The sequence below is a fragment of the Salvelinus sp. IW2-2015 genome, linkage group LG23 (assembly GCF_002910315.2).
Source record: "Salvelinus sp. IW2-2015 linkage group LG23, ASM291031v2, whole genome shotgun sequence".
Classification (NCBI taxonomy): Eukaryota; Metazoa; Chordata; class Actinopteri; order Salmoniformes; family Salmonidae; genus Salvelinus; species Salvelinus sp. IW2-2015.
The window spans coordinates 28,495,474-28,521,829 of record NC_036863.1 but is presented as its reverse complement, the minus strand read 5'-3'; the positions used below and the strand labels follow the sequence as shown (position 1 = coordinate 28,521,829).

Here is a 26,356-nt window from a genome sequence, read left to right as displayed (position 1 = left end):
CTATGCGTTTCCTAGTGATTTTCYTCCAGGAACGGTCAGCCACCTAGCGGTTCATTTATATGATCAGCAACACATAGTATGTACAGGGTCTGCCTCGGCATATGGACTTATATTTTAAAGTTATTGGCTTGCTAATAGGCACACACACACTGAGGAGAACAGGCAGATTTCAGCACACACATTTCAAGGTATCCTCCAGTAAATGCACAATGCCATACAATGTATATAAAAATATATATATATATTTTAGTCTGTATTTGATTTGTATGCTCATTCCTTACAGCACCACATCACCTACAATTCGGTCGCGCGGTCCAAGAGCAGAGAGAGGGAGACGGACAAGAAAGAGTCAGAGAATACCCGGGGCCGTTCCAAAGAGAAGAAGACCGAAGACAAAGACCGAAAGGACAGGAAGAGAGTGAGTATTTGAGAGAGCAAGGGAGAGATTTAAAGGTGGACTTCAATGGGGAAAGGAGTGTTCTTATCTGATATGGTGCTTGCTCTCATCTTGATTTGATATAGAACTTAAAAGCCAACTACTTCTAACTTATATKTTATAGTTTTGCATAGATTGTCAAGACTGGTGAGATTCTTATGGTTGACCGTCCTTAAAGTACCCCCCAGAGGAAGTTGTTGCTGCGATTTTGACTTAATTTCCTGTCCTAGAGAGTTTAGGTTCCACCTCAGAAGAAGTCAGTCCATGCTCATGGTTCTCACAGGGGAAGTGAAATGATGGGCTATAATGACTTGGCTCATGATCATTCGYACCTCAAATGACTTKACTTCAGAAAGTATTCAGACCCCTTGAAAGCCTGAATTTAAAATGGATTAAATGGAGATTTTGTCACTGGTCTACACAATACCCCATGTCAAAGTGGAATTATGTTTTTAGACAGGTTTACGAATTAATAAAAAATGAAAAGTTGAAATGTCTTCAGTCAGTAAGTTTTCAACCCATTTGTTATGGCAAGCCTAAATAAGTTCAGGAGTAAACATTTGCTTAACAAGTTCCATAATAAGTTGCATGGACTCAAGTTGTRTGCAATAGTAGTGTTTAACATTATTTAAATGACTACCTTATCTCTGTATCCCACACACATAATTTTCTACCGAGCAGTAAATTTCAAACACAGATTCAACCACAAAAGACCAGGGAGGTTTTCCTATGGTTTGCAAAGGGCACATATTGGTAGATGGATTTTTTTTWAAGCAGACATTGAATATCCCTTTCAGTATGGTGTAGTTATAAACATTACATTTTGGATGGTGTATCAATACAGCCAGTCACTACAAAGATAGACACCCTTCCTAACTCAGTTTCCGGAGAGGAAGGAAACCACTCAGGGATTTCACCATGAGGCCAACATTTTTGGTTTAATGGCTGTGATAGGAGATAGAACATTGTAGTTACTMCACAATACTAACATAAATTACAAAGTGAAAAGAAGGAAAAAATATTCCAAAACATGCATCCTGTTTGCAATAAGGCACAAAGTAATACTGCAAAGAAATTAACTTTTTGTCCTGAATACAAAGCGTTATGTTTGGGGCAAATCCAACAACGCATCACTGAGTTACCACTCTTCATATTTTCAAGAATGGTGGTGGGCTGCATCATGTTATGGGTATGCATGTTATCGGCAAGGACTAGGGAGWTTTTTAGGCTTGAAAGAAACGGAATAGAGCTAAGCACAGAGGAAAACCTAGTTCAGTCTGCTTTCCAACAGACATTGGGAGACAAATTCACCTTTCAGCAGGCCAATWACCTAAAACACAAGGCCAAATATACACTGGAATTGCTTACCAAGATGACTTTGAATGTTCCTGTGGCCTAGTTACAGCTTTGACTTAAATTAGCTTGAAAATCTATGGCAAGACTTGACTATGGCTGTCCAAAAATGGTAAATGGAGCTTGACAAATAAAAAAAAACATTTTGAAAAAAAGAATAATAGGGAAATATTGTACAATCCAGGCGTACAAAGCTCTTAGAGACTTAGCCAGAACAGACTCCCAGCTGTAATCGCTGCCAAAGGTGATTCTAACTTGTATTGACTCACGGGGTTGAATAGTTATCTAATCAAGATATATTMGTGTTTTCTATTTTCCTTTTATTAAAAAAAACATGTATTTTTCTCCCACTTTGTAAGACAACAAAATGTGGGRAAAGTAATGGGGTGTGAATACTTTCAGAAGGCACTGTAACTATATGTTCCTTCTTCTTGGTGGCTTTTCATTATCTGYCTGTTCATTATCTGGATAGACACTTATGGTACTATATTTATTTCTMAACTTTCCTAATATTAAGCGCATTGCTTATCTTTACAACAGGAGTATAGCCTACCTGGCTGGTATGAAAATTAACCACGAAAAAAGCGTCCTCCATTCACTATTTAAGTGCAGAGATGACATGTAATTTTTCCTCTGCCCCTGTTTCGAGACAGGTGCTTGATAATGGTCCATTCTAAATCAAAACAAATTTCACACATATTATTTAGTAAATGTAAAGACAAGATTAAATCAAGAATAGTGTGATAGGTGACAGTATTAGCCTATCACTTGTGAATTATATATTATCACTTGTGAATGATGCCCAGTTTAAGGCAAGAAGCAATGTATTTTTTTTGCGACTTTTTCGAATCACACTTCATGTAGCCTGTTTTGATAAGGTTTGTATCACAACTAAAGATGCCAAATAACTTCTTAATATTAAGCACATTAATCCGCTTTAAATGGGGTGTAGAGCCTAACTGCAGCGTGTGAGTTTCAAGGTTGTGTAAGATAATTTTCACCATAAAAATGCACCTTTATAATAAAAGCATTACATGCATAATTGCAWTTGCGGTCACTTTAGATAATGGTGTTTTAYGCTAATTGTTACTTTCGCGCTTATAGCCTACTGCTATCTTGATCCAAGATGGCGTAGCAGTGTAGACGTGTTTTGTTTCGTCCTCTCGTGTACGTTTGTATTTTTCGTATTTCTTGTATATATTTAAAAAAAAGAATCTATCTCTTTTCGATTTTTAATTCGATTATACCTTCCGGTAACCTACCTCACCCAATGTGATACGGAATCGCTATTATTTTTTAACTTTGGAACACATTCAAGAACCCCCAGTAGCTAACCAGCTAATCAGCTACAAGCTATTTAGTCATTTTTAGCCGCTGCGAGCAGCTTTTACCTTCTGCRCAGACACCAGCCCTGTTATTAGCCTGGATATTACTCACCAATTTACCARYATCGGACTGTCTCTCCACAACAACGCCGGATTCCTGCCGTAATCCCTGAGCCACTACTTCTGATCCTCACAGCTAGCTTGCAGCTAGCACCACTGCCACGAAGCTAGCACCAGTTAGCAAACACAATTCTACAATACCTCTTTCGCCATCGCCATCCGGCTTGGATTCTCTGTCGACACGACCACGTCTGGTCTGCAGACGAATACCCCATCCGCTGTGCCCTCAACCGGCCTCCGTCTGAGCAGACCCCCTCCGTCTGAGCAGACCACCCCCCGGGCTACTAACTTTAAAGCCGCGTGCTAGCGTAGTGGCGGCTTCCCTGCTCCATTACCGCTGCCCCCTGGACCTTGATCACTTGGCTACAAAGCTGATGCCCTGCCGGACTGTGTCCTTTAATTCACGGTACTCATGTCTGTTTTATTTGTGTTTTTACTGTCGGCTCTGTGTTTTAACTCAGGCTCTGTGTGTAAGTAATCCCGACCTCTCTGCCTGTCGTCGCCATTTTAACCTGCCTGTTGCTGTGTTAGCTGACTAGCTTGCTGTTACTCACCTGTTGTTTTAGGCTAGCTCTCCATCTAAGACCTGCAATCACTTTATGGTTGACTGTTGTCCTCTCTCAAATATAATATGCCCTTGTATACTGTTGTTTCAAGGCTAGTTATCATTGTTTTGGGTTTGCAACTGGAACCCCGTAGTTCCACTCTCGCGTACCTCTGATACCTCCTTTGTGGGGGTCCACCTCCCACAATGGCGGTGACCTCACCCATCTGAGACCAGCATGTCCAGAGATACAACCTCTCTTATCATCACCCAGTGCCTGGGCCTCTGCCTCCGCTTTACCCTGCCACCACATACCCTGTCTGCACATTATTGCCCAAGAATACGTATTCTACCACGGCCCAATACTTGCTCCTTTAATTCGCTTGTCCCACGGTCTTAGGCGACAAGTTTTGTGATAGCCTTTAGCCGCACCCTCATCCTACTACTCCTCTGTTCCTCGGGTGATGTGGAGGTAACCCAGGCCCTGCATGTCCCCAGGCACCCTTCATTTGTTGACTTCTTTGTGATCAAAAAAAGCCTGGCCTCATGCATGTCAACATCAGAAGCCTCCTCTCTAAGTTTTGTCTTACTCACCGCTTTTAGCACACTCTGCCACCTGATGTCCTTACCGTGTCTGAATCCTGGCTTAGGAAGGCCACCAAAATTCTGAGATTTCATACCCAACTATAAACTTTCCGTCAAGATAGAACTGCCAAAGGGGGAGGAGTTGCAATCTACCGCAGAGATAGCCTGCAAAGTTCTGTCATACTTTCCAGGTCTATGCCCAAACAGTTCGAACTTCTAATTTTAAAATCAATCTCTCCAGAAATAAGTCTCTTCACTGTTGCCGCCTGCTACCGACCCCCCTCAGCTCCAGCTGTGCCTGGACACATCGTGAATTGATCGCTCCCATCTAGCTTCAGAGTTTGTTCTGTTAGGTGACCTAAACTGGGATATGCTTAACACCCCGGCAGTCCTACAATCTAAGCTAGATGCCTCAATCTCACACAAATTATCAGGAACCCACAGGTACAACCTAAATCCGTAAATATGGGCACCCTAACAGACATTATCCTTGACAAACTTGCCCTCAACAAATACACTCTTGCTGTCTTCAATCAAGATCTGAGCGATCACTGCCTCATTGCCTGTATCCGCTACGGGTCCGCGGTCAAACGACCACCCCTCATCACTGTCAAACGCTCCTAAAACACTTCTGCGAGCAGGCCTTTCTAATCGACCTGGCCCGGGTACCCTGGAAGGTATTGACCTCATCCGTCAGTTGAGGATGCCTGGTCATTCTTAAAAGTTACTTCTCACATATTAGACAAGCATGCTCCCGTTTAAGTATCGTACCTTAGACAGGATATCCGTAATTCACTCCAGTACTAAGACTGCCTCGCCAGCAAAAATCCTGTCCAATTCACACATAAGGTAGGATTCTCAGCCATTACAGAACCAAGTTAAATCTCTTTAAATCACAGGTGATATTAGAACTCTATCTAATCTAACAAAATAACAACCCAACCCTGTCCCAGTAACAATCTCCGTGTCAGACCCACCAAGCACCAGCAGTCATAAATGTAATATGATAGTACGCCCTGTCCAGTGCGCGGTCATGTTCCTCGACTAGCCCAGGTGTAATTGGTATCTAGCAAAGAAAGAAATAGTAACCTGTCCCAGGTTACAACCAGACCTAGGTTTTTGTTGAGTAATACTGACGATGTACTGGACAATAGGTTACACTATCAAATTAACAAAAACAAAATGTAACAGATATAATACCGCAATGGACGGCCGTCATGGGATGACGTGAATCCAAGTGCCCCGTGTCCACGAGGCGACAAACTGGTGGTCTTCTTCGGAAGATGTAAAACAACACAAACAACCAGATAGCCTTAATTTCTGGTGGGTAATACAGGTTACTATCAGTATTAAAGACAAAAATAACAACGCAAGACCCGATACAAACTAAACATTTTACTAATAACTTACCTCCCCCACTAGTATTGGAACCCGCCGCTCCACCATGTTTCGTACAAATAAAACCAGCATCCTCACCTGAAACCACGGTATTTTAAAATTCTGGTAAGTTCTTTTATGGAGAATGTACCTGTTTGGACAAGGTTTATTCTTAATTTTAAGCAAACAATCTGTCCCGTAGGGTCGCCCGTACGTATATCGTGGCTTCCACAGGGAGTGAGGTGAGGGGGTCTCTGAGGGAGAGCGATGTAGTGGAGGTAGACATATAGGTTCAGGACGCACTAAATAGGAAACGTACACCTCGGAAACTGAAGATCGATTCTAATACTAAAGATATATTTCAGCGTTATCTAATTTGTACAAGAACGGGAGTATAATCCTCCTCTTCGGTTGGTTCTCGCATTAGATATCGGTTGGAAAATAAACTAAGAACCATACATTCGGTTGATTCAGAGTATCTATCAGATTTTAATGTAGGACCATAACTCACAGAGAGACAAAAACAGAACAAATACTCAATTCCCAGACTCAGAGCAGCCTCTCAAGGTTCATGCGACGTTAGACAGCTATGTCCGGTCCAAGAAATGAGAATAAGAACAGATATAGCCCTTGGTTCACTCCAGACCTACTGCCCTCGACCAGCACAAAAACATCCTGTGGCGAACTGCAATAGCATCGAAGAGCCCCCGCGATATGCAACTGTTCAGGGAAGTCAGGAACCAATACACGCAGTCAGTCAGGAAAGCAAAGGCCAGCTTTTTCAAGCAGAAATTTGCATCCTGTAGCTCTAACTCCAAAAAATTCTGGGATACTGTAAAGTCCATGGAGAACAAGAGCACCTCCTCCAAGCTGCCCACTGCACTGAGGCTAGGTAACACGGTCACCACCGATAAATCCGTGATAATCGAAAACTTCAACAAGCATTTCTCAACGGCTGGCCATGCCTTCCTCCTGGCGACTCCAACCTTGGCCAACAGCCCCGCCCCCCCCGCTGCTACTCGCCCAAGCCTCCCCAGCTTCTCCTTTACCCAAATCCAGATAGCAGATGTTCTGAAAGAGCTGCAAAACCTGGACCCATACAAATCAGCTGGCTTGACAATCTGGACCCCCTATTTCTGAAACTGTCCGCCGCCATTGTCGTACCCCCTATTACCAGCCTGTTCAACCTCTCCTTCGTATCTTCTGAGATCCCCAAGGATTGGAAAAGCTGCCGCGGTCATCCCCCTCTTCAAAGGGGGAGACACCCTGGACCCAAACTGTTACAGACCTATATCCATCCTGCCCTGCTATCTAAGGTCTTCGAAAGCCAAGTCAACAAACAGATCACTGGCCATCTCGAATCCCACCGTACCTTCTCCGCTGTGCAATCCGGTTTCCGAGCCGTCACGGGTGCACCTCAGCCACGCTCAAGGTACTAAACATATCATAACCGCCATCGATAAAAGACAGTACCGTGCAGCCGTCTTCATCGACCTGGCCAAGGCTTTCGACTCTGTCAATCACCTATATTCTTTATCGGCAGACTCAGTAGCCTCGCGGTTTTTCTAATGACATCACCACCCTGGACGGTTCCGACCTAGAAATATGTGGACATCTATAAGTACCTAGGTGTCTGTCTAGACTGCAAACTCTCCTTCCAGACTCATATCAAACATCTCCAATCCAAAATCAAATCTAGAGTCGGCTTTCTATTTCGCAACAAAGCCTCCTTCACTCACGCTGCCAAACTTACCCTAGTAAAACTGACTATCCTACCGATCCTCGACTTCGCGCGATGTCATCTACAAAATAGCTTCCAATACTCTACTCAGCAAACTGGATGCAGTTTATCACAGTGCCATCCGTTTTTTACTAAAGCACCTTATACGACCCACCGCTGCGACCTGTATGCCCTAGTCGGCTGGCCCTCGCTACATGTTCGTCGTCAGACCCACTGGCTCCAGGTCATCTACAAGGCTATGCTAGGTAAAGTGCCGCCTTATCTCAGTTCACTGGTCACGATGCTACACCCACCCGTAGCACGCGCTCCAGCAGGTGTATCTCACTGATCATCCCTAAGCCAAACCTCATTTGGACGCCTTTCCTTCCAGTTCTCTGCTGCTTGCGACTGGACGAATTGCAAAAATCTCTGAAGTTGGAGACTTATCTCCCTCAACAACTTAAACATCTGCTATCCGAGCAGCTAACCGATCGCTGCAGCTGTACATAGTCCATCGTATATAAAGCCAAATATATACCAGTACCATACTGACATTTATTTATACTTCCTACTCACACCATATATAATAAACTTCAAGTATAACATATAGAAGATTATCACTAGTAAGTAAAATCAAAGAAAATTAATTAATATTATATAATGTATAACCTAAAATTCTTGTGCCTGTAAATAAATCCATTAATAAAAAAAAAAAAGTAATAATAAGATAAAACATACATAATCTAAAAAAGATCACTACGAAATCGATATAAAATAACTAAATACAATAGTATATAAACAGAGTAATTTTAATATAAAATTCAAATAAAAATAAAAAATATATAACCTACAATAAGAAAATCATTTATTCAGAAAAAACCTCATAAAACCTCTAAAACAATTACTCTTAACATAAAAATATATATAAAATAAATAACAAAAGTATTTTTATTAATAATAAAAATAATAATAAAAACTACAGTTAAAAGGAATAACAAATCTTAGATTTAAAATAATTAAAAAAAATAATACAAACTAAATTCAACATTAATTCCAGAAAACTATCATAAATACAAAAGCAAACCAGAATTAATACCTTTCTATTAACGAAAATAGTTAAAAATACAATAAAAAAAAAAAGACTTAAAAATAAAAAAAATATCAAAAAATAAAGATTAAAAGGGGGAGAAAGTAAGGAGCCACCCATTTACCTACCTCACCCCATCCTGTCTTTTATTTATTTACTTTCTCTGCTCTTTTATTGCACACCAGTAATCCTCTATTGCACTGATCATCTGATGAATTTATCACTCCAGCTGTTAATCTGCTAAATTGCATTCATTCTTACTTTTATTGGCCTACCTCCTCATGCCTTTTGCACACATTGTATATAGATTCTCTTTTTTTCTACCATGTTATTGACTTGTTTATTGTTTACTCCATGTRTAACTCTGTGTTGTTGTCTGTTCACACTGCTATGCTTTATCTTGGCCAGGTCGCAGTTGMAAATGAGAACTTGTTCTCAACTAGCCTACCTGGTTAAATAAAGGTGAAATAMAATTTAAAAAACTGCCGTGTGCGCATTGCTGCACTTATCATGTGAAGAAATAATCTAATCTAATAGCTTATCAACATTTTAAGCTAAACGTTCTGATCTGTTGCGTCAGCCTCACAGCCTCATTGATGCTAGTGGTTGTATTCATTTGGGATCTATCGCATCCCAYAACTGTCCCAGACTATGTTTGGAATATTTATTTCTCGCACAGAATATAATAGGTTGGCCTCCTGAGTGGCGCAGCAGTTTAAGGCACTGCATCACAGCGCTTGAGGCGTCACTATAGGCCCAGGTTCGATCCCGGCTGTGACCGGTCGACCCATGAGCCRGCGCACAATTGGCCCAGCATCGTCGGAGTAAGGGGAGGTTTTGGCCGGCCGGGATTTCCTTGTCCAATCGCGACTTAGCGGCTCCTTGTGGCGGGCCAGGTGCCTGCGAGCTGACTTTAGTCGCCAGCTGAAGGTGTTTACTCTGACACATTGGTGCGGMTGGCTGCTGGGTTARGCGAGCAGTGTGTCAAGAAGCATTGCGGCTTGGCAGGGTTGTGTTTCGGAGGACGCATGGCTCTCGACGTTCGCCTCTGTAGGGGAGTTGCAGGGGAGTTGTAGGGGAGTTGCAGCGATGGGACAAGACTAACTACCAATTTGGATACCACGAACGGGAGAGAAAAAAAGGGTCAAGAAAAAAACCTTGTGAACTTTGGAGGATCGTAGATTGACATAGGTTAGTGCTTTTGCTGTTCGTTAGGCCGACTCACCTTGTTGGCTGATGAAAATGTTGACAGTTCTTCTAATATCTTCAATATGCACCTCGGAATTGGATATGGACGCGCGCAGTTGCGTCCCCAATGTGTCCGTCTTCACTTGTAGCCTGTGAGAGAGACCCGATCACCTGATGGAGAGCCGTGTGAGTGAGATGAGAGGTGCTTCGGAGCAGGCAGCACTCAGGGAGAAGGGCTCGAAAAGGCATGGATTTTTTGGGGGTGTGCATTATGGCCACACAGGGGATGCCGCTGGGAAATTTGAGGCATTATCAAGTGCTTCTCAAATAACATCATCAGAGTCGCATCATGCAGCCTTACAATGTATTAAAAATCAAAACATATAGCCCAACTTTTGTAGAACAATTACAGTTATATTAAYAACTAAATTAAGCATGTGGGAATACCTATTTCTTTGTTAACCTTTCAACACAGAATAGTCGCATGTGCGCACTCCCTCAAATCTTTTAGAGAAAATATCCTTTCTATTTTATTCAGCTYTGTTCAGTTGTATTCTTCATACTATAAAATAATGTCACGGAATTCTAAGCAAATCTTGTCTGCTAAATGAGCTAGTGTAGCCCACAGCCATATGGCATAGCCAGATCAAGACCTAACATAAGGACAACTCAGAGTATGCTATTCTGTTCTTCTAAAATAGACTACATTTTCTTCATATCATGCTTCTTTAGACCTGTCTAAAATAAATAATGGATTTATTGTGAAGGTGTAGGCTATATTACATGAATTTATTAGATGTTTTATAATGTAGATGTTCCAAAGGTCTRCATCAGTGGCTTGTAGGCTGTGTGTGGAAGCCTGGAGACGCTAAATGTGTTTGTTAATTAACGGTCAATTACCGACAATTATTTGCTTGACCGCCACATCCCTGCTGGTGTGGGCATTTTAATTATTTTACATCTTTTTTTAGGACCATGTGACCACTGACCGTGAGATGAGCCTAGAATCCAAACGCAGAAAAGATGAAAATGGAACCAGTAAGTTATCTCCCTGTACATAACAACCATAGATTAAAACTTAAATATGGATACGATCAATATTCATGCTGGGTTCTTCCTCTTCTCGCCCAGATTCCTCCAACAAACACAGCAAGAGCGCCAGTCCCTCCTCAGACTCCCCGGTCTCGGCTGACAAAGAGAAGACCAAGAGGTCCAAGTCCTCCAGCAAGGAAAAGGGAGAGTCTGCTAAACCTGAGAGGAACTCTTCCGGGGGCAAGAAGGTACGTAGTACTGCCCTTGTCCTGGACCCTAGCAGAACACAACACRGTGTTCCCGGGGAGGGGCCGTAGTCTCTCATAGTTTTTTTGTTTTTGTTGCTGCTCAGTCAAAGCGGTTAAGCTGTGATGGTTTTGGCCCAGCCAAAACCATGTGTTTTTGTACAGCTTCTCTGGCCCTTTTAAATAAGTAAAGAAACTGGGCTGCTGCTGCAGATTAATAATTGAACCAGCACCAACATCACATATGTGCATATAGGAACTATTGGCCAAATGTGCTGTACATACATAGTTTGTAGCCAACACATTGGTGCCCCGGTGTACTCTGTGCCACTGGTGGCAGTAGTGATGTTTTGATTGACATGTGTGTTTCCTGTCTGCTGTTAAAGGAGTCTAGGCATGACAAAGACAAACCTGACAAGAAGGAGAAGAGGGACAGCAGCGGCGGAAAGGAAGAGAAAAAACAATATCCTTAAATGTTTTGAGTAACGCTTTAAAACTGAAATTATGGAATTAACTTCTGGAGCCCTAGTATTTGGTGTAATGAGTACTGTATATATTTTAATTTCATTTATTCAAGGCAACGACCAGCACAAAATATTGWGTCTTTAAAGAAACGGCTATTATCTCACAGGGGCATGTTTATTACCCAACTACCTTGTGCTAGATTTTCTGTTGATCTTTGTAGTAGGTATCCAACAAGTGAAATGAAGGAAAAGGTTTTCCTTAATGGTGGTACTCATAAGTCCTCCGACAAGCACAGATAATGTGTTCTAGGTCAGTCAGCGAAGGTAAGTAGTAATGGAATATTACACTGAACAAAAATATAAACGYAACRTGCAACAATATAAAGATTTTACTGAGTTACAGTTCATATAAGGAAATCAGTCAATTGAAATAAATTCATTAGCCCCTAATCTATGGATTTCACATATGTATCTGTTGGTCACAGATACCCYAAAAAAAATAAGTAGGGGTGTGGATCAGAAAAYCAGTCAGTATCTGGTGTGACTACCATTTGCCTCATGCAGTGGGACATCTCCTTGGCATTGAGTTGATCAGGCTGTTGATTGTGGCCTGTGGAATGTTTTCCCACTCTTCAATGGTTGTGTGAAATTGCTGGATATTGTCAGGAACTGGAACACGCTGTCATACCCGTCGATCCAGAGCATCCCAAACTTGCTCAATGGTTGACATGTCTGTTGAGTATGCAGGTCATGGAAGAACTGGGACATTTTCAGCTTCCAGGAATTGTGTACAGATCCTTGCGACATGGRGCCATGCATTATCATGCTGAAACATGAGGTGATGGCAGYGGATGAATGGCACAACAATGGGCCTCAGGAGCTCGTTACGGTATCTCTGCATTCAATCCGCTCGCCCACACGACGCCGTCTTCCAGGTATAGTTGAAACCGGGATTCATCTGTGAAGAGCTCACTTCTCCAGCGTGCCAGTGGCCGTTGAAGTTGAGCATTTGTCCACTGAAGTGGGTTACGACACCAAACTGCAGTCAGGTCAAGACCCTGGTGAGGACGACGAGCACGCTGAGATGGTTTCTTACAGTTTGTGCAGAAATTCTTTGGTTGTGCAAACCCACAATTTCATCAGCTGTCCGGGTGGCTGGTCTCAGACGATCCCGCAGATGAAGAAGCCTGATGTGGAGGTCCTTGGCTGGCGTGGTTACATGTGGTCTGCGGCTGTGACGCYAGCTGGGCGTACTGCCAAATTCTCTAAAACAACGTTATGGTAGGGAAATGAACATTAAATTCTCTGGCAACAGCTCTAGTGGACATTCCTGCAGCCAGCATGCCAATTGCACACTCCCTCAAACTTGAGTTATCTCTGGCATTGTGTTGTGTGACACAACTGTACATTTTAGTGTGGCCTTTTATTGTCCCCAGCACAAGGTGCACTTGTGTAATGATCATGCTGTTCAATCAGCTTCTTGATATGCCACACCTGTCAGTTCGGTGGATTATCTTGGCAAAGGAAAAWAYTCATTAACAGGGATGTAAACTAATTTGTGCCCAAAAATGCTTTTTGTGTGTATGGAACATTTCTGGGATATTTTATTTCAGCTCATGAAAAATGGGACCAACACTTTACATGATGCGTTTATATTTTTGTTCAGTATAATTGAGAAATTCATTTACATCATCCCAATTTAACATTATTACCTTTGACTTTCAAATGTTTGTGTGATTTGGTCAGTGTCTAAAACGTATCTTATTTCTTCCTCTCCTTCCTTTCCCTCCCCTTCCCATCTGTGGGCTGCAGCAGACCTGGAGAAGCCGTGCTTTTAACCCAGACAGTCACCCTCCCTCATCCTGTACCACGTTGTTAACTAGTGCTCTATTTTCTCTGCCTTGTTCAGTCTGAGAGGAGGCCGCATCTCAAATGTTACTCTCATTTCTGCCTGTGTTGTTTCTGTTGTAACTGCCCGCAAGTCATGTTAGTTGTAGTGTTTGGAACTTGCAGATCTATTCTTCTTTTTTTCGTTTCAGTAACCAGGTATTATTATAATTTTTTTTACTTTTGAATATTGGCACAATGTGCTATTCAAATCACAAAATGATATTCTACTCAGAAAGAAAACTGGTAACTGTATTAAACGCTCTCTTGAAATCATCAGGTCATACATTCGATAATCACAAACGCTTGATGAAAAAATGCACCTGTTTTATGTTGTCAGGTTCCTCCCCTACGGCTTGTTTTATTGGCATTAATAGACACTCTCCATATTTGCTTTTGCCTCATTTAGGGTTACATGTCTATTTATTTCTCCTTTTTATCCAAGCAAGTCTTTAGGCAAAGATTGAGTGAAATGATACAAATGACCAGTTTGTATATTATGTGTACAATAATAAAGAAGGTAACATGTAAGTCATGTCATATCTGTTATGTTTATTTTTTGATGTCCCCTTGCTATGTCCATTATGCGATTGTGTGTTATCAGGTTTTTAAATCATTTGTAAAATGACAGTTACTCCTTGAAGCMAATATAATTGTAAAAATGTCAAAGCTTTGTACTCCAAATACAAATGTTTCAGAAACAACTTTTTGGAGTTTTTATCTGCTGTACTCGACAAGTGTATGCTTTTTTTTAACTAATAAATGATAGTTTTCCTAGTGAGCCATTCGTGTCTGGTGTTCTTTTTTTTTTTTACTAGGGTTATGTGCCATTCCACATCACTTCTTACAGTTAAGCTGACGTAACAGACTGTTCAGTAGGTCAGCTGCTGATATACTACAGTTCTAAAATCAAGTATTTACTCAAAAGTATTGCCTTCTACATTGACACAACTYTAGACTTCCTCTAAGTTAGAGAGTGTCAAGTTCCCACACTGAAATTGTCCACAGAGAAAGCTCTAAACTTTGCACAAAGAGAAATCTCCAGTGTTCAGCAGGGCTATACAGCCTTATAGGGAATACTGCTACAGTTTATTTTCTGATATRTACAGAAAGCTCTTAAATACATTACAAATGTATTAGTCTAGTGTTCAGACAAGGCTTCCAGTCTTGTTGATACTTTACAGTGGAAAGCATTCTCTTGTTCCTCTTTCCCTCAGTGTTTTAGCTTGGTTGTAAATCATACATGAGTTATTTGGCTTTACATTATTTATCACACAAAAGCCCCAGACCAACTTCTGTCCAGTCTGGCAATCCTGCTATTTTATACCTGGCTGGCAAGGCACTCTGCTATTCCTCTATACTGGAAATACCCCTTTCTCACTGGAAATATTCTTTGCAATATAGTGCATTGTCATGAAATAATTGCTCACATATACCATTTGACTGTACGTCAGGGCAATCCATATTGATTGTCCATATTGCGTTATTCTCTGCCCGTTTCAAGATAATGCTTGGAGGCTGGCAAGTTGGCTGGGTACATGATCATATTTCCTGGTTTCTTCCTGTGTGATATGTGGTGCAGTATGATTGCTGGAGATATGAGGATGATGAAATATATTGTTCCTGTATGACAAAGAATACCATTCAATATCTTAAGAATATTCCAAAAGAACCCATTTTAAATCCGTTTTTATTTACAAAATGTAATAAAATTCTTTGTACAGGACCTCACTAACAAGGTTCAGTATGTCCACACATGCAGTTCTTGTTATCACTATGCAGCTTGGCAGTTTTCTCATTGCTGCGGTGCAGTTACAAATAAAAGAACCAAAAGGATCAAATGAGTTCTAAAGTTGAGATTGTTAACTTCCTAGGGTCTGCTTTAGGTTGCAGTTTGGTAAAGCGATCACCAATTCCACATGCATTTTACTTGGGTAAAAATGATGAGAAGCCTTCATTTAATAAAATCAACTAAACAAATATACGTTTCTTAACATTTATGGTCCTCCGTGGTTCATAAAGAATTCTCATATTCATCATCAGTTTTGTCTTGGTATGTCTTCAAAGTGTAGTGGATCACAGTTTTTGCAGAAACATTAAAACATAAATACTCGTTGTATTCTTCTGATCTCTCTCTCTCCACTCTCATTGCTCATCATTCACTACATAACCCAATCTCAACAGAAAACAAACGGGTACAAAAAAAGTAATGTAAATTACAACCAGATACAGTGTGCTATTATTTACCCAACATGTTAATATAATAGAGAGCTCCCTCTTTAAAGATATCATTGGATTGCATTGCAATAAGACTTACATTTATAAACCTTTTTCCATTTTAATGTGTAAGAAATGTAGCAGATTTTGGTTAGGAGTACTTAAACCTTTTATATATTGTTAAAAGGGGTGTACTGTTTATAACCAAACACATATTATGCTTGGTACTCCTATACTGTAAATATCCAAGTGTTCTCTACAACTGTTTGTACTCTGTTCAATCAAAAAAAACAATAACAATAAGACACCATATGTGTTTTAAAACTGATCACATCTTCATAAAATCTGTTTTCAATTTAACATTTTTGGCAGTAGTGACAAGTGTGACCCAAGTTAAATATTGCATTTGTTTTAACCAGTCATGTTATGCTGCTGCCATGATAAAATGTCAGTTTGTCCATCAGGCTCTGAGAAAATTGACAGCACCTAAGACCTTTTGAATAACCAATGGTTTCAAATTATGCAAATTTTTTAAATACAGAATGAGGGTACAATATTGTCATTTTCTATTGATCCTATCCTATTGATTGAAGTTTATCTTAGATTATTATATGACATTGAACATAATTGTATAGTAAAATAKGCAGATGACTAGTACGTTAAATAAAACGGGAAAAAAATTGTAAATGTTTTACCACTAAAATATGCCTGTAAAGGATTGAAATGACTTAAAATGTTCTCTGGGATAAGTTTCTTAATGGCAAGTAATGGCATTTTTTTCGTCAAAATAATTAAACAAAAACTTTCCCACGTATATAGATTACAACAGTATCAATGTTTTCTTTCTTTCCTCCCCTATATTATTTTTTGATTCTGTATTTTCAAGTGAACCAAAATGGAGTTGCATTGCTGTGACGCTGAATRCTCCGTAAGGCACTAAGAGAGGCAGGTCCCATATTTCAATAAACAAGTCCTATTGTGTCACTGTCGTTGATTATCGTGCCAGGTTTGGCATCCCAAGATGGGCATTTGTTGACTGTGGGTTTGGGTCCAAGCTGATGACCATGTCTGTCGCCTCCAGGGTGCCAGCCATTGYGGGTTGTATTCCTCCAGAGTGACTGTACCTTCCTGCAGAGACACCAGCGGAAGGKACAGACTTCAGATCTGTRAAACTGGAATGGGATTTCAACAGTTTTTTTTTGTGACACTATAAAAGGTTATATTTTTCAGTAATAGGGGAACCTACATAAACATTTGGGTATTTGGGGCCCTTGAAGGCTAGAATTCAACAGCATTMAAAATTTGTATTTGTAGCCTATACTCGACATAAAAATAGTATAGAACTACTATACAATACATGCATTACCCATGTTGAAAACATTATCAGCTTATAACATTGTATTGAAATGGCATACAGTTACAGGGTGACACATTCAGAGACACTGCCCAACTGGGACAAAATGTTGGAGACACATACCCCCTAGATTTTAACACTCTCTGTTCCATACACATTATAGCCTTCTCGGTACGTGGCAAAATTCTGGGTGTTTGCCGGAGGAGCTGGTTTAAAATTTTGGGCATTCTTAGCCAGTTTCAGTCTTTTGGTTTCTGCCCGTGACTTATAACAGAACTCTATCAAAGCCACGGTCATAGCCAGCCCTAGCCCTCCAACCAGAATATAGAAGACTCCCGCCACATTGCTCAGGCTTAGAGCACTTGTCTTGTCCTGGGGAAGGTAAAGAACAATGTTAAGAATTTTTTACAGACATTTTGGTTGTGACCTGATCTAACAAGACAGGCAAAATCTCCCAAAGAGGCTTCTGACTCAAATCCARCTCTAATGTAAACGACACCCCCACTATTAGTCTGTGTTTACACAGGTAGCCCAATTCTGATCGTTTCACTAATTGGCCTTTCGAACAATCAGATCAGCGCTGAAAAAAAGCTGACGTGAAAATCTCTGATGTGATTGGTCAAAARAATATAAGAATGGGGCTGCCTGTGTAAACACAGCCTAGTGATCTAATGGATTACCCTAACAACTCTGCATGGTTCTATCAACTGTGTAGGCAGTGAATCCCATGGAGACATGCCTACTGTGGGGTAGTACTGAGGTAAACGGCAGAGGCTGACCTGCTGAATGACTTCCCTACAACAGTGGAAAGCTGGGAGCAACTTGGGACTGTCTGGTAGGTCAGTCAACCCTCAACAATAGCAGGAGAGGTGGTTCAACTCTGCAGGTAGTTTATAACATAGCTGGATTGGTGAATGTCGAGAAAAAGGTTTCTTATACCCTACTCTGTAGCTCATTYACGAGGCCACCCTAAAGGAAGGTGGTCAATGTCGTACAGGTCGAAAAACTGTTGATAGGCCCTGACTTCACTATGATACTGTAGTTTTTCAAACGTACCATTATCTGACTGTATCTCACAATTTCAATCAAAGTGGCAAGCTATAGGAATTGTGAATTGAACCATTTTTCTGCTACTAACATCCAAACTTAGATATTGAAATTCATTTATAAGAGTTTTACCATTTGCATTTTAACYCTATGAGTGTGTCSTTTAAAGTGTGTTTTGTAGACTATCATAGGGGAGCCCTGATGTTGGCTACAGGGCATGTGTGTCCTGTCCTATGACTATCTCAGAGGGTTAAATAACTGGTTTATATTAGATCCTTTAACTTCATGAAGTGTGCAAACAAAATCTCCTTATTGTGACATTCCACAGTTCTAACATAACCTTCAGATTCCATCTGATCACTGTATGACCATCTGGAGTTTGAAAGTTAGTTTGTAGTGTATCAGAGTAAGGAAGCTTGAAGTCAAACTGCATAATGTTAATAGATTCAATATACTCAATTAGCACGCAAATAAGCAAGGACACTAATAAACAATATTTCAATAAAAGTTTGGTTAACAAAACTGCAGCATAATGGTTACAATTCAATGGTTGTCATTTGTCTATGGTAAGTATGAATACATATTTAATCTTACATTTGTCTATGGTAAGTATGAATACATATGTAATCTTACATTTTTCCAAGGCATGCTACACCTTTTCAACTATCAATACATACTGTATGTCTAAACTATGTGATGAGATCTTAGGAATAATCATTATCATTATTATAATAGTAATGTAAACACTAATAATGTCGACAGTATTGTGGATAATGAAGTATGTGTAAGGCAAACTATGGGATGGATATTGTTTAGACTGTTTTCACTTGCATTCTATGAAAAGGAAAACAAAAATTAAAAAATTGAAGAAAAAATATATGTTTTTGAAAATGTATGGTATTTACGTATTTGCATATGAACAGTTAGGTCAAAATGCAATTTGCAATCAGTATAAAAAGACCTGCAGCGACTGACCTTACTTCCAGAGTCCTTGGTTCCACATTCACCCTTATCGTACCACCATTTGTTTTTCAGCTTGTCTAAGATGCCTTGTTCACTGAGTTTCAATACGGCAAGGTTTACAGGAGTTCTTCACGTGGGAAATAACATAAATAACATTATATTATGTTATTTTATGTTATTCAAGCTTTAAACTACTTCATACTTTACAAAGCGATAGAGCAGGGTCCTGGCCAAGACAACACAGAGAGCAGGCAAAACTAACTGTTACCTTTCATACACCAGGACTAACCCCTACCGTGCCGGACCCTACCTGTATCGCTTTGAGTAATCGGCACACACTGTTTAAAAAAGTAGAAAAGATTGGATCGAGCAGAATGAGTAGCTGCTGTAAAATAGCTCTATACATTCATAAAAGAAAGAGGTGCAATTGTTATGGGCACATGTAGCTTTTTTAGCAAGGTGGATCTAACAGGAACCCTTTCTTGACTAACAGGCAAACAAAAACCAGCCGTCTGATTTTATTCTAACTGAGTGCAGCCAATGCCTCACAAAATACAGCCCCTCACTGCATATGCATCGTGCTCAGAATAGGCTTACGTAGGCCTATACTGTGCAAATAAAATCAATCACACGTAACGTTGAGCGCTACAAGAGAGCGGTAGATGCCAATATAGGTGCCAATATATTGATTCTATGTAGCTCTGTGGCTGCATGGTTAGTGTTATATAGCTAGTTTTTCAACTTCTACCTGCAATGAGATCAATGAGATCTACAGGTAGATTTGACTGAGAAATAAAAAAGCCAAACCGTTTCTAATTAGTCCTCAAGTAGGGCGTTATGTTTGTAAGACATTATGCATTCTACATGACTGCTAGATTTCTGTGTTTATTTTCTTTCAGAAATATTATCTGGGTTTGTAATTTWWATTCATTAAATATATTGTATTCACCACTGTTGTCTGCTTAATGCATAATATCGAATATTTACATAAAAGAGGAGTGTAGAGAATGTGAGGTTATTTGATCTTATCTGGCTATATGGCTTATTTTCACAGCAATTCAGACAAAAAATACTTTGACAACATTTATGGTTTGCAACTAGTCTCAGAAAATAACTATGTTAATAAGGATGAGGTTAGTTACAGCAGCTTTGGACAATAAGTACTGTCTCCTGCTCGTACTGAGCTGTTGCTATGGACATGCAAGTCACATCTGTCAAGGTTCCAGTATTGGCATCAGTATGGAGAATAGCAGCTACACTATGGGCGTAACAAACTGGGTGTGCTGACTTCTGTTTCCCTACCAAGTCCCCAAGCAGGAAGACTCCCTGGCAATGGCATGGCTATTTGGTCTGGAACTCACTTTGTAGAGTATAGCAACGACAGAAACAGGGAATAACAGTGTTATAACAGTGCCATAACAAAACATTGTTATTAATGTATGATGTAGTCATGGAGCTAAAGATGAAAACAGGCGATGATTTAGTTCCCTCTTGCATTACACGTATCCAGGGCTGGCGGGGGGCGTCCTATGAGGGCATGCAGGCACAGGAAGTGACCCACAACAGGAATGACAGCAACTGAGAGGTCAACTGACTGAGAGAGCTGACTGGCTAACAGCGAGCTAGAGGACTGTACTATCCTAGCTAACGTGTCACAGAGGGTCTGTCTCTCTGTCCAGTAGTGGCTGACACAATACTGACACATGCTGATGTGCGTGCTGTACTGAGCATGCCTCTCAGATGGCTATCACCTTGTGCCTGTGATTTCTGCTGGCTGCTAGGTAGACATGCTGGGACCCATCCAGTCTTGATCCAGTCCAACAACAAGGAGGAGCAAAGTAAAAAAAGCAATGTTCAGTTCTTTTTTGAGAGTATAATTTCAWTGTCTGTGGTGGGGGAGGTCTATGGACTATGTCACTGTTACCACCAAGTATGATTCAGGAGTGCTTATCATATGTGTGGTTTATGATATGTTGATGTGACAAAACAAGAACTGGAAAACAATGCAAACAGAACACTCCCAAAACATACACAAAGACAAAACTATCAAATCAAAATACACAGTATGAACAGTTCATGCAAAATATAAAATAACATCAATACAAAACATGAGGACAAAAGATGCACAACTGAGAAAATATGACACCCATGATTTACCCATGGAGGTGTAAATTATGTCTTTACACCGCCTGATTCTCATACATCCAAATATATTTATCACAAATAGTTACTAGTTCCAGTTCTTAACCTGCTGTATGAAATTTCCTTGAGTATACAGTTGAAGTCGGAAAGTTACATACACCACCTAGTTAGATACAGCCAAATACATTTAAACCCAGTTTATCACAATTCCTGACATTTAATCCTCGTAAAAATTCCCTGTCTTAGGYCAGTTAGGATCACCACTTTATTTTAAGAATGTGAAATGTMAGAATAATAGTAGAGAGAATTATTTATTTCACCTTTTATTTCTTTCATCACATTCCCAGTAGGTCAGAAGTTTACATACAATCAATTAGTATTTGGTAGCAATGCCTTTAAATTGTTTAACTTGGGTCAAACGTTTCGGGTAGCCTTCCACAAGCTTCCCACAATAAGTTGGGTGAATTTTGGCCCATTCCTCCTGACAGAGCTGGTGTAACCGAGTCAGGTTTGTAGGCTTCCTTGCTCTCACACGCTTTTTCAGTTCTGCCCACAAATTTTCTATGGGATTGAGGTCAGGGCTTTGTGAAGGCCACTCCAATACTTGACTTTGTTGTTCTTAAGCCATTTTGCCACAACTTTGGAAGTATGCTTGGGGTCATTGTGCATTTGGAAGACCCATTTGCGACCAAGCTTTAACTTCCTGACTGATGTCTTGAGATGTTGCTTCAATATATCCACAATATTATCCTCCCTCATGATGCCATCTATTTTGTGAAGTGCACCAGTCCCTCCTGCAGCAAAGCACCCCCACAACATGATGCTGCCACCCCCGTGCTTCACGGTTGGGATGGTGTTCTTCGGCTTGCAAGCATCCCCTTTTTCCTCCAAACATAACGATGGTCATTTTGGCCAAACAGTCTATTTTGTTTCATCAGACAGAGGACATTTCTCCAAAAAAGTACGATCTGGCTTTTTTATGGCGGTTTGGCAGCAGTGGCTTCTTCCTTGCTGAGCGGCTTTTCAGGTTATGTAGATATAGGACTCGTTTTACTGTGGATATAGATACCTTTGTACCTTTTTCCTCCRGCATCATTGATTTCCACTTTTCTCACCAAAGTATGTTCATCTCTAGGAGACAGAACGCGTCTCCTTCCTGAGCGGTATGACGGCTGCGTGGTCCCATGGTGTTTATACTTGCATACTATTGTTTGTACAGATGAATGTGGTACCTTCAGGCGTTTGGAAATTGCTCCCAATAATGAACCAGACTTTTTTCTGAGGTTTTGGCTGATTTATTTTGATTTTCCCATGATGTCAAGCAAAGAGGCACTGAGTTTGAAGGTAGGCCTTGAAATACATCCACAGGTACACCTCCAATTGACTCAAATTATGTCACTTACCCTATCAGAAGCTTCTAAAGCCATGACATCATTTTCTGTAATTATCCAAGCTGTTTAAAGGCCCAGTTAACTTAGTGTATGTAAACTTCTGACCCACTGGAATTTTGATACAGTGAATTATAAGTGAAATAATATGTCTGTTAACAATTGTTGGAATCATTATTTGTGTCATGCACAAAGTARATGTCCTAACCGACTTGCCAAAACTAGAGTTTGTTAACAAGAAATTTGTGGAGGKGTTGAAAAACGAGTTTTAATGACTCCAACCTAAGTGTATGTAAACTTCCGACTTCAACTGTATGTGCTAAATATGAGGAAAACGTAGCCTACTTTCATTTGTGAGCTAATTCCCTTTGGTATTTGTAGTATAATTAGAGATTCATTTGCCAATGTCAGATTGAGTTATATTTATAGTGTTTTTAGAAGCTGTGTGTCTAGAATATATTGGGTTTTCCTCTCTCAGTGGTTATTACATACAATATATTTGAAGCACATTGTTAAAGTACCAACACATGCATTTTTAGGAATAAAAGAATAAACCAGAAATGTAGCAGGTGCGATATAACATGGCTGAGTCTACTCTCTCTCTACCAAGGATTCAAGGCAGATTGCTTGCAGGACGAGGCAGCTGCTTTGTGTGGCTCTGCTGATAGTATTCATGTCCTGCTTACGCTCAGGAATGAATAACTAGAGTCAACAACATCAAAGTCAGTCTGCCTGGTCTTCTACAATGTGTCAAGTGTACTGTGGTCAAGATGCAAGCAGAAGATTAAAGACAGAGACGGATCCACAGTCGGGTTGTCGCTATGCCCTCGTGTTCTGAACCCCAAGATAAGGTCATATTTTCCACCCTCTTGCAGCGTTTCATTGGTCGGGGCAGGGCCGGCCATGGGTAGGTAGACTTTGACTGGTCTWGGAGACTAAGACCAACCAAAGGAATCTGTCAGGGTGACAAGCTAACACTAGTTTACAGTGATGTTATTGGTATCAGACAAAAGTTTGGAACATTTGGTGTCACTTTGTCATTAGAATTCTCACGTTTGCCTGCAATGCTTAGTCCCCTCAAGACTACGCTGTTCGCCTCGCCTGTCCTAGCACCCAAGGTTGAGGCAGTTTGGAGAGTGCTACCGTASACCTCGGTGCTAGGGTTCATGGACACCGCCATGTTATTCTYTTAATCAATACTTAACTCAAYATAAATGACAAATTATTCATCCACTTTCAGTGAAAAGTGAAAGTACGTCTAAGTGAAAGAGAGCATTATAATTCCACCATGTTTGCCCTGTGGACATAAAAAGCAGAGGAAATGTACAATCACCCCTTCTGTACATTCTGCCTTTCACAACCACAGGGCAAAGACCTAAACTAAAAAGCCTCTGGAGAAATTCAAGAAATATCTCACTAAACAGCCCTGCTGTAGAACAGAACACTAACTTCCCAAAAGAGGTCTCACATGCTATCTTACCACAGTGGATGTACTTAACTACCATCAGGAATAATAATCAGCTTCAACTCCTCCTCTCTTCTTCTGTACGTACAGTAAACAAATACCTCGTCTTTTTCTCAGAAATATCTTCATTGTTACTGYTCTTTTTCCTCCATTAGCCAAGTAAAGGGTTCCCAGTTTGATCTCAGTTGCACAATAAAATAGAAAAAGCCACACAGTTTTCTGTTACGGGGCCATAGTGGGCTGTGGTTGGGGCCTATAGGTTACAGTAGTGATATAACAGCCTTGCCGATTACTCTATTCTACGATACCCGATTTTGGTGACATTGAGGCTGACCTTGGAGTCACCTCCCCCGCTGCCGCACTCTCCCTTGTCGTACCACCATTTGTTTTTCAATTTGTCCAAGAGGCCTTGCTCATTCAGTTTTAACACTGCCAGGTTAACAGCATTTCTTGAAACGATAAAACATAACTTGTAAGAAAATGAACAGGTCCGTGAGAAATCTAATACTATAATATTAGTAAATTGTAATAATAGTAATAATATCAAATGATTCATAAGGGGGAGCACGAAAAGGACAAATCGGTAAAGAATTGCACCGGTGTGGAGAGGTAAGAAGCGTTTTACAGCAAAGAAAGTGTTAAATATTAGAGAGGTGGTATGGAGGATTACATTGCTCAGAACTGAAGTGTGCGGGATGGGGACACTTTGTCATTGAGAATAGAAGAATAACGACAACATACAGCATGCACGTTAACATTCATCACAAGTGACAATGCAGCTTTTAGCAAGTTAATTGAAAGAAACACATTGAACTGTTAAATTAGAAGCAATACAGAACTGCCAGAGAGGGACACCAAGGAGAACAGAGGGAGGAAAGATTGAGGGGAAGAGAAAAACAAACAACAGAGGTGGGTGGGGGGCACATTAACATACAAATTAATTTAGTAAATATGTCTAATATACCAAGAGTACTTTCCCTTTAAAGAGAAAGAAAAAGAGCAACACAGAGAGAAACAAACCATACAGATAGAGAGAACATGATCGAAACGGCTTTACGTCTAGACGAGAGTTAAAGAAACACATACAGATGTAGGATCTTAATTTGACCAGTTTCGTCGCAGGAGAAAAATAATCCTGCAGCAGGAGGATTTGAATATCTGAAGAAATATTTAGAATCGGGTGCAGCTGGAAGAGGTGTTTGTATACAACGCAGTACCACACCTACGTGGTACCTTATGTAGGTTACGTACAGGCTACATCTTACGTGGATTATAATACATTTACATATTTGTAGGGGGTAGATGTATTTTTCGCTAGGGAAAATCATTTTTTTGTGCTTGTTACAGCATTGTGACCTGCCATAGTGCAGTGGTCTAAGTAACTCGCTCCACCTGCAAGCTTTGTGAGTTCTCACCCAATGCTGGGTGATCTAGTGACCAGCCTGAGCCTACAGTAGGCCACAAGTTAACTGCATTTATTTAAACATTTTCAAGAAGTAAAATTAATAGTTTGATAATTTGCACATCAGAGAAAAGTGTCTCAGCTCACCAAAATCGYCTTTGGATAGGCTCAAATTCATAAACATCTTGACAGCTTTATAAAATGAAATATTAAACAATATTACACAATACAGTATTTTAATCCACACCAAAGACCATAACTAAATTGACTAATTATACATAGTTYTACTATAAAACATGGATGAGCATCCACACTGGAGGAAAGTTTATCATTCTACAGTCAATCATCTGTCAATCAACTGATCAGCTCAAATCAGCTCATCAACTCAGCCAGGGAAACACAAACAGTAGGGTAGCCTATTATCGGTTTTCATATCTTCAATTATGTGACAATGGATAGGCTAACGGGTAGCCTATAGAATGTAGCCTATTGGAATATAATCAAATAACAAGGGGGCTATTGCAACCATCGATGGCACTAGACTAGGATGTACCAGTGACGAGGACCATTCAACGCTGGTCCGACCAATCGGAAACCACGCTTCAAGATTGTTTTGATCACGCGGACTGGAATATGTTCCGGTCAGCCTTAGAGAACACCATCGACCTTTACGCTGACTCAGTGAGTGCGTTTATAAAGAAGTGCATTGGAGATGTTGTACCCACTGTGACTATTAAAACCTACCCTAACCAGAAACCGTGGATGAATGGCGGCATTCGGGCAAAACTGAAAGCACGATCCACTGCATTTAACCATGGAAAGAGCTCTGGGAATATGACTGAATATAAACAGTGTAGTTATTGCAAGGCAATCAAACAAGCGAAATGCCAGTACAGGGACAAGGTGGAGTCGCAATTCAATGGCTCAGACACGAGATGTATGTGGCAGGGTCTACAGGCAATTACGGACTACAAAAAGAAAACCAGCCACGTCACGCTTCCAGACAAACTAAACA

General features: G+C 40.5%; 1 protein-coding gene and 1 pseudogene across 1 annotated transcript in view; one reads left to right on the top strand and one right to left on the bottom strand.

Moving 5' to 3' along the window:
* Positions 1-13,894, top strand: part of LOC111950537 (THO complex subunit 2) — an 88,587-nt gene extending 74,693 nt beyond the window's left edge. Inside the window, 6 exon segments of the mRNA XM_070434483.1 lie at positions 284-418; positions 10,707-10,773; positions 10,867-11,015; positions 11,399-11,475; positions 11,749-11,800; positions 13,289-13,894. Coding sequence (XP_070290584.1) covers positions 284-418; positions 10,707-10,773; positions 10,867-11,015; positions 11,399-11,475; positions 11,749-11,776 — 456 coding nt within the window. The 3' untranslated portion in view covers positions 11,777-11,800; positions 13,289-13,894.
* A 1,141-nt stretch (positions 13,895-15,035) lies between these two features.
* LOC111950536 (glutamate receptor 3-like) overlaps positions 15,036-26,356 on the bottom strand; it is a 98,871-nt pseudogene continuing 87,550 nt past the window's right edge.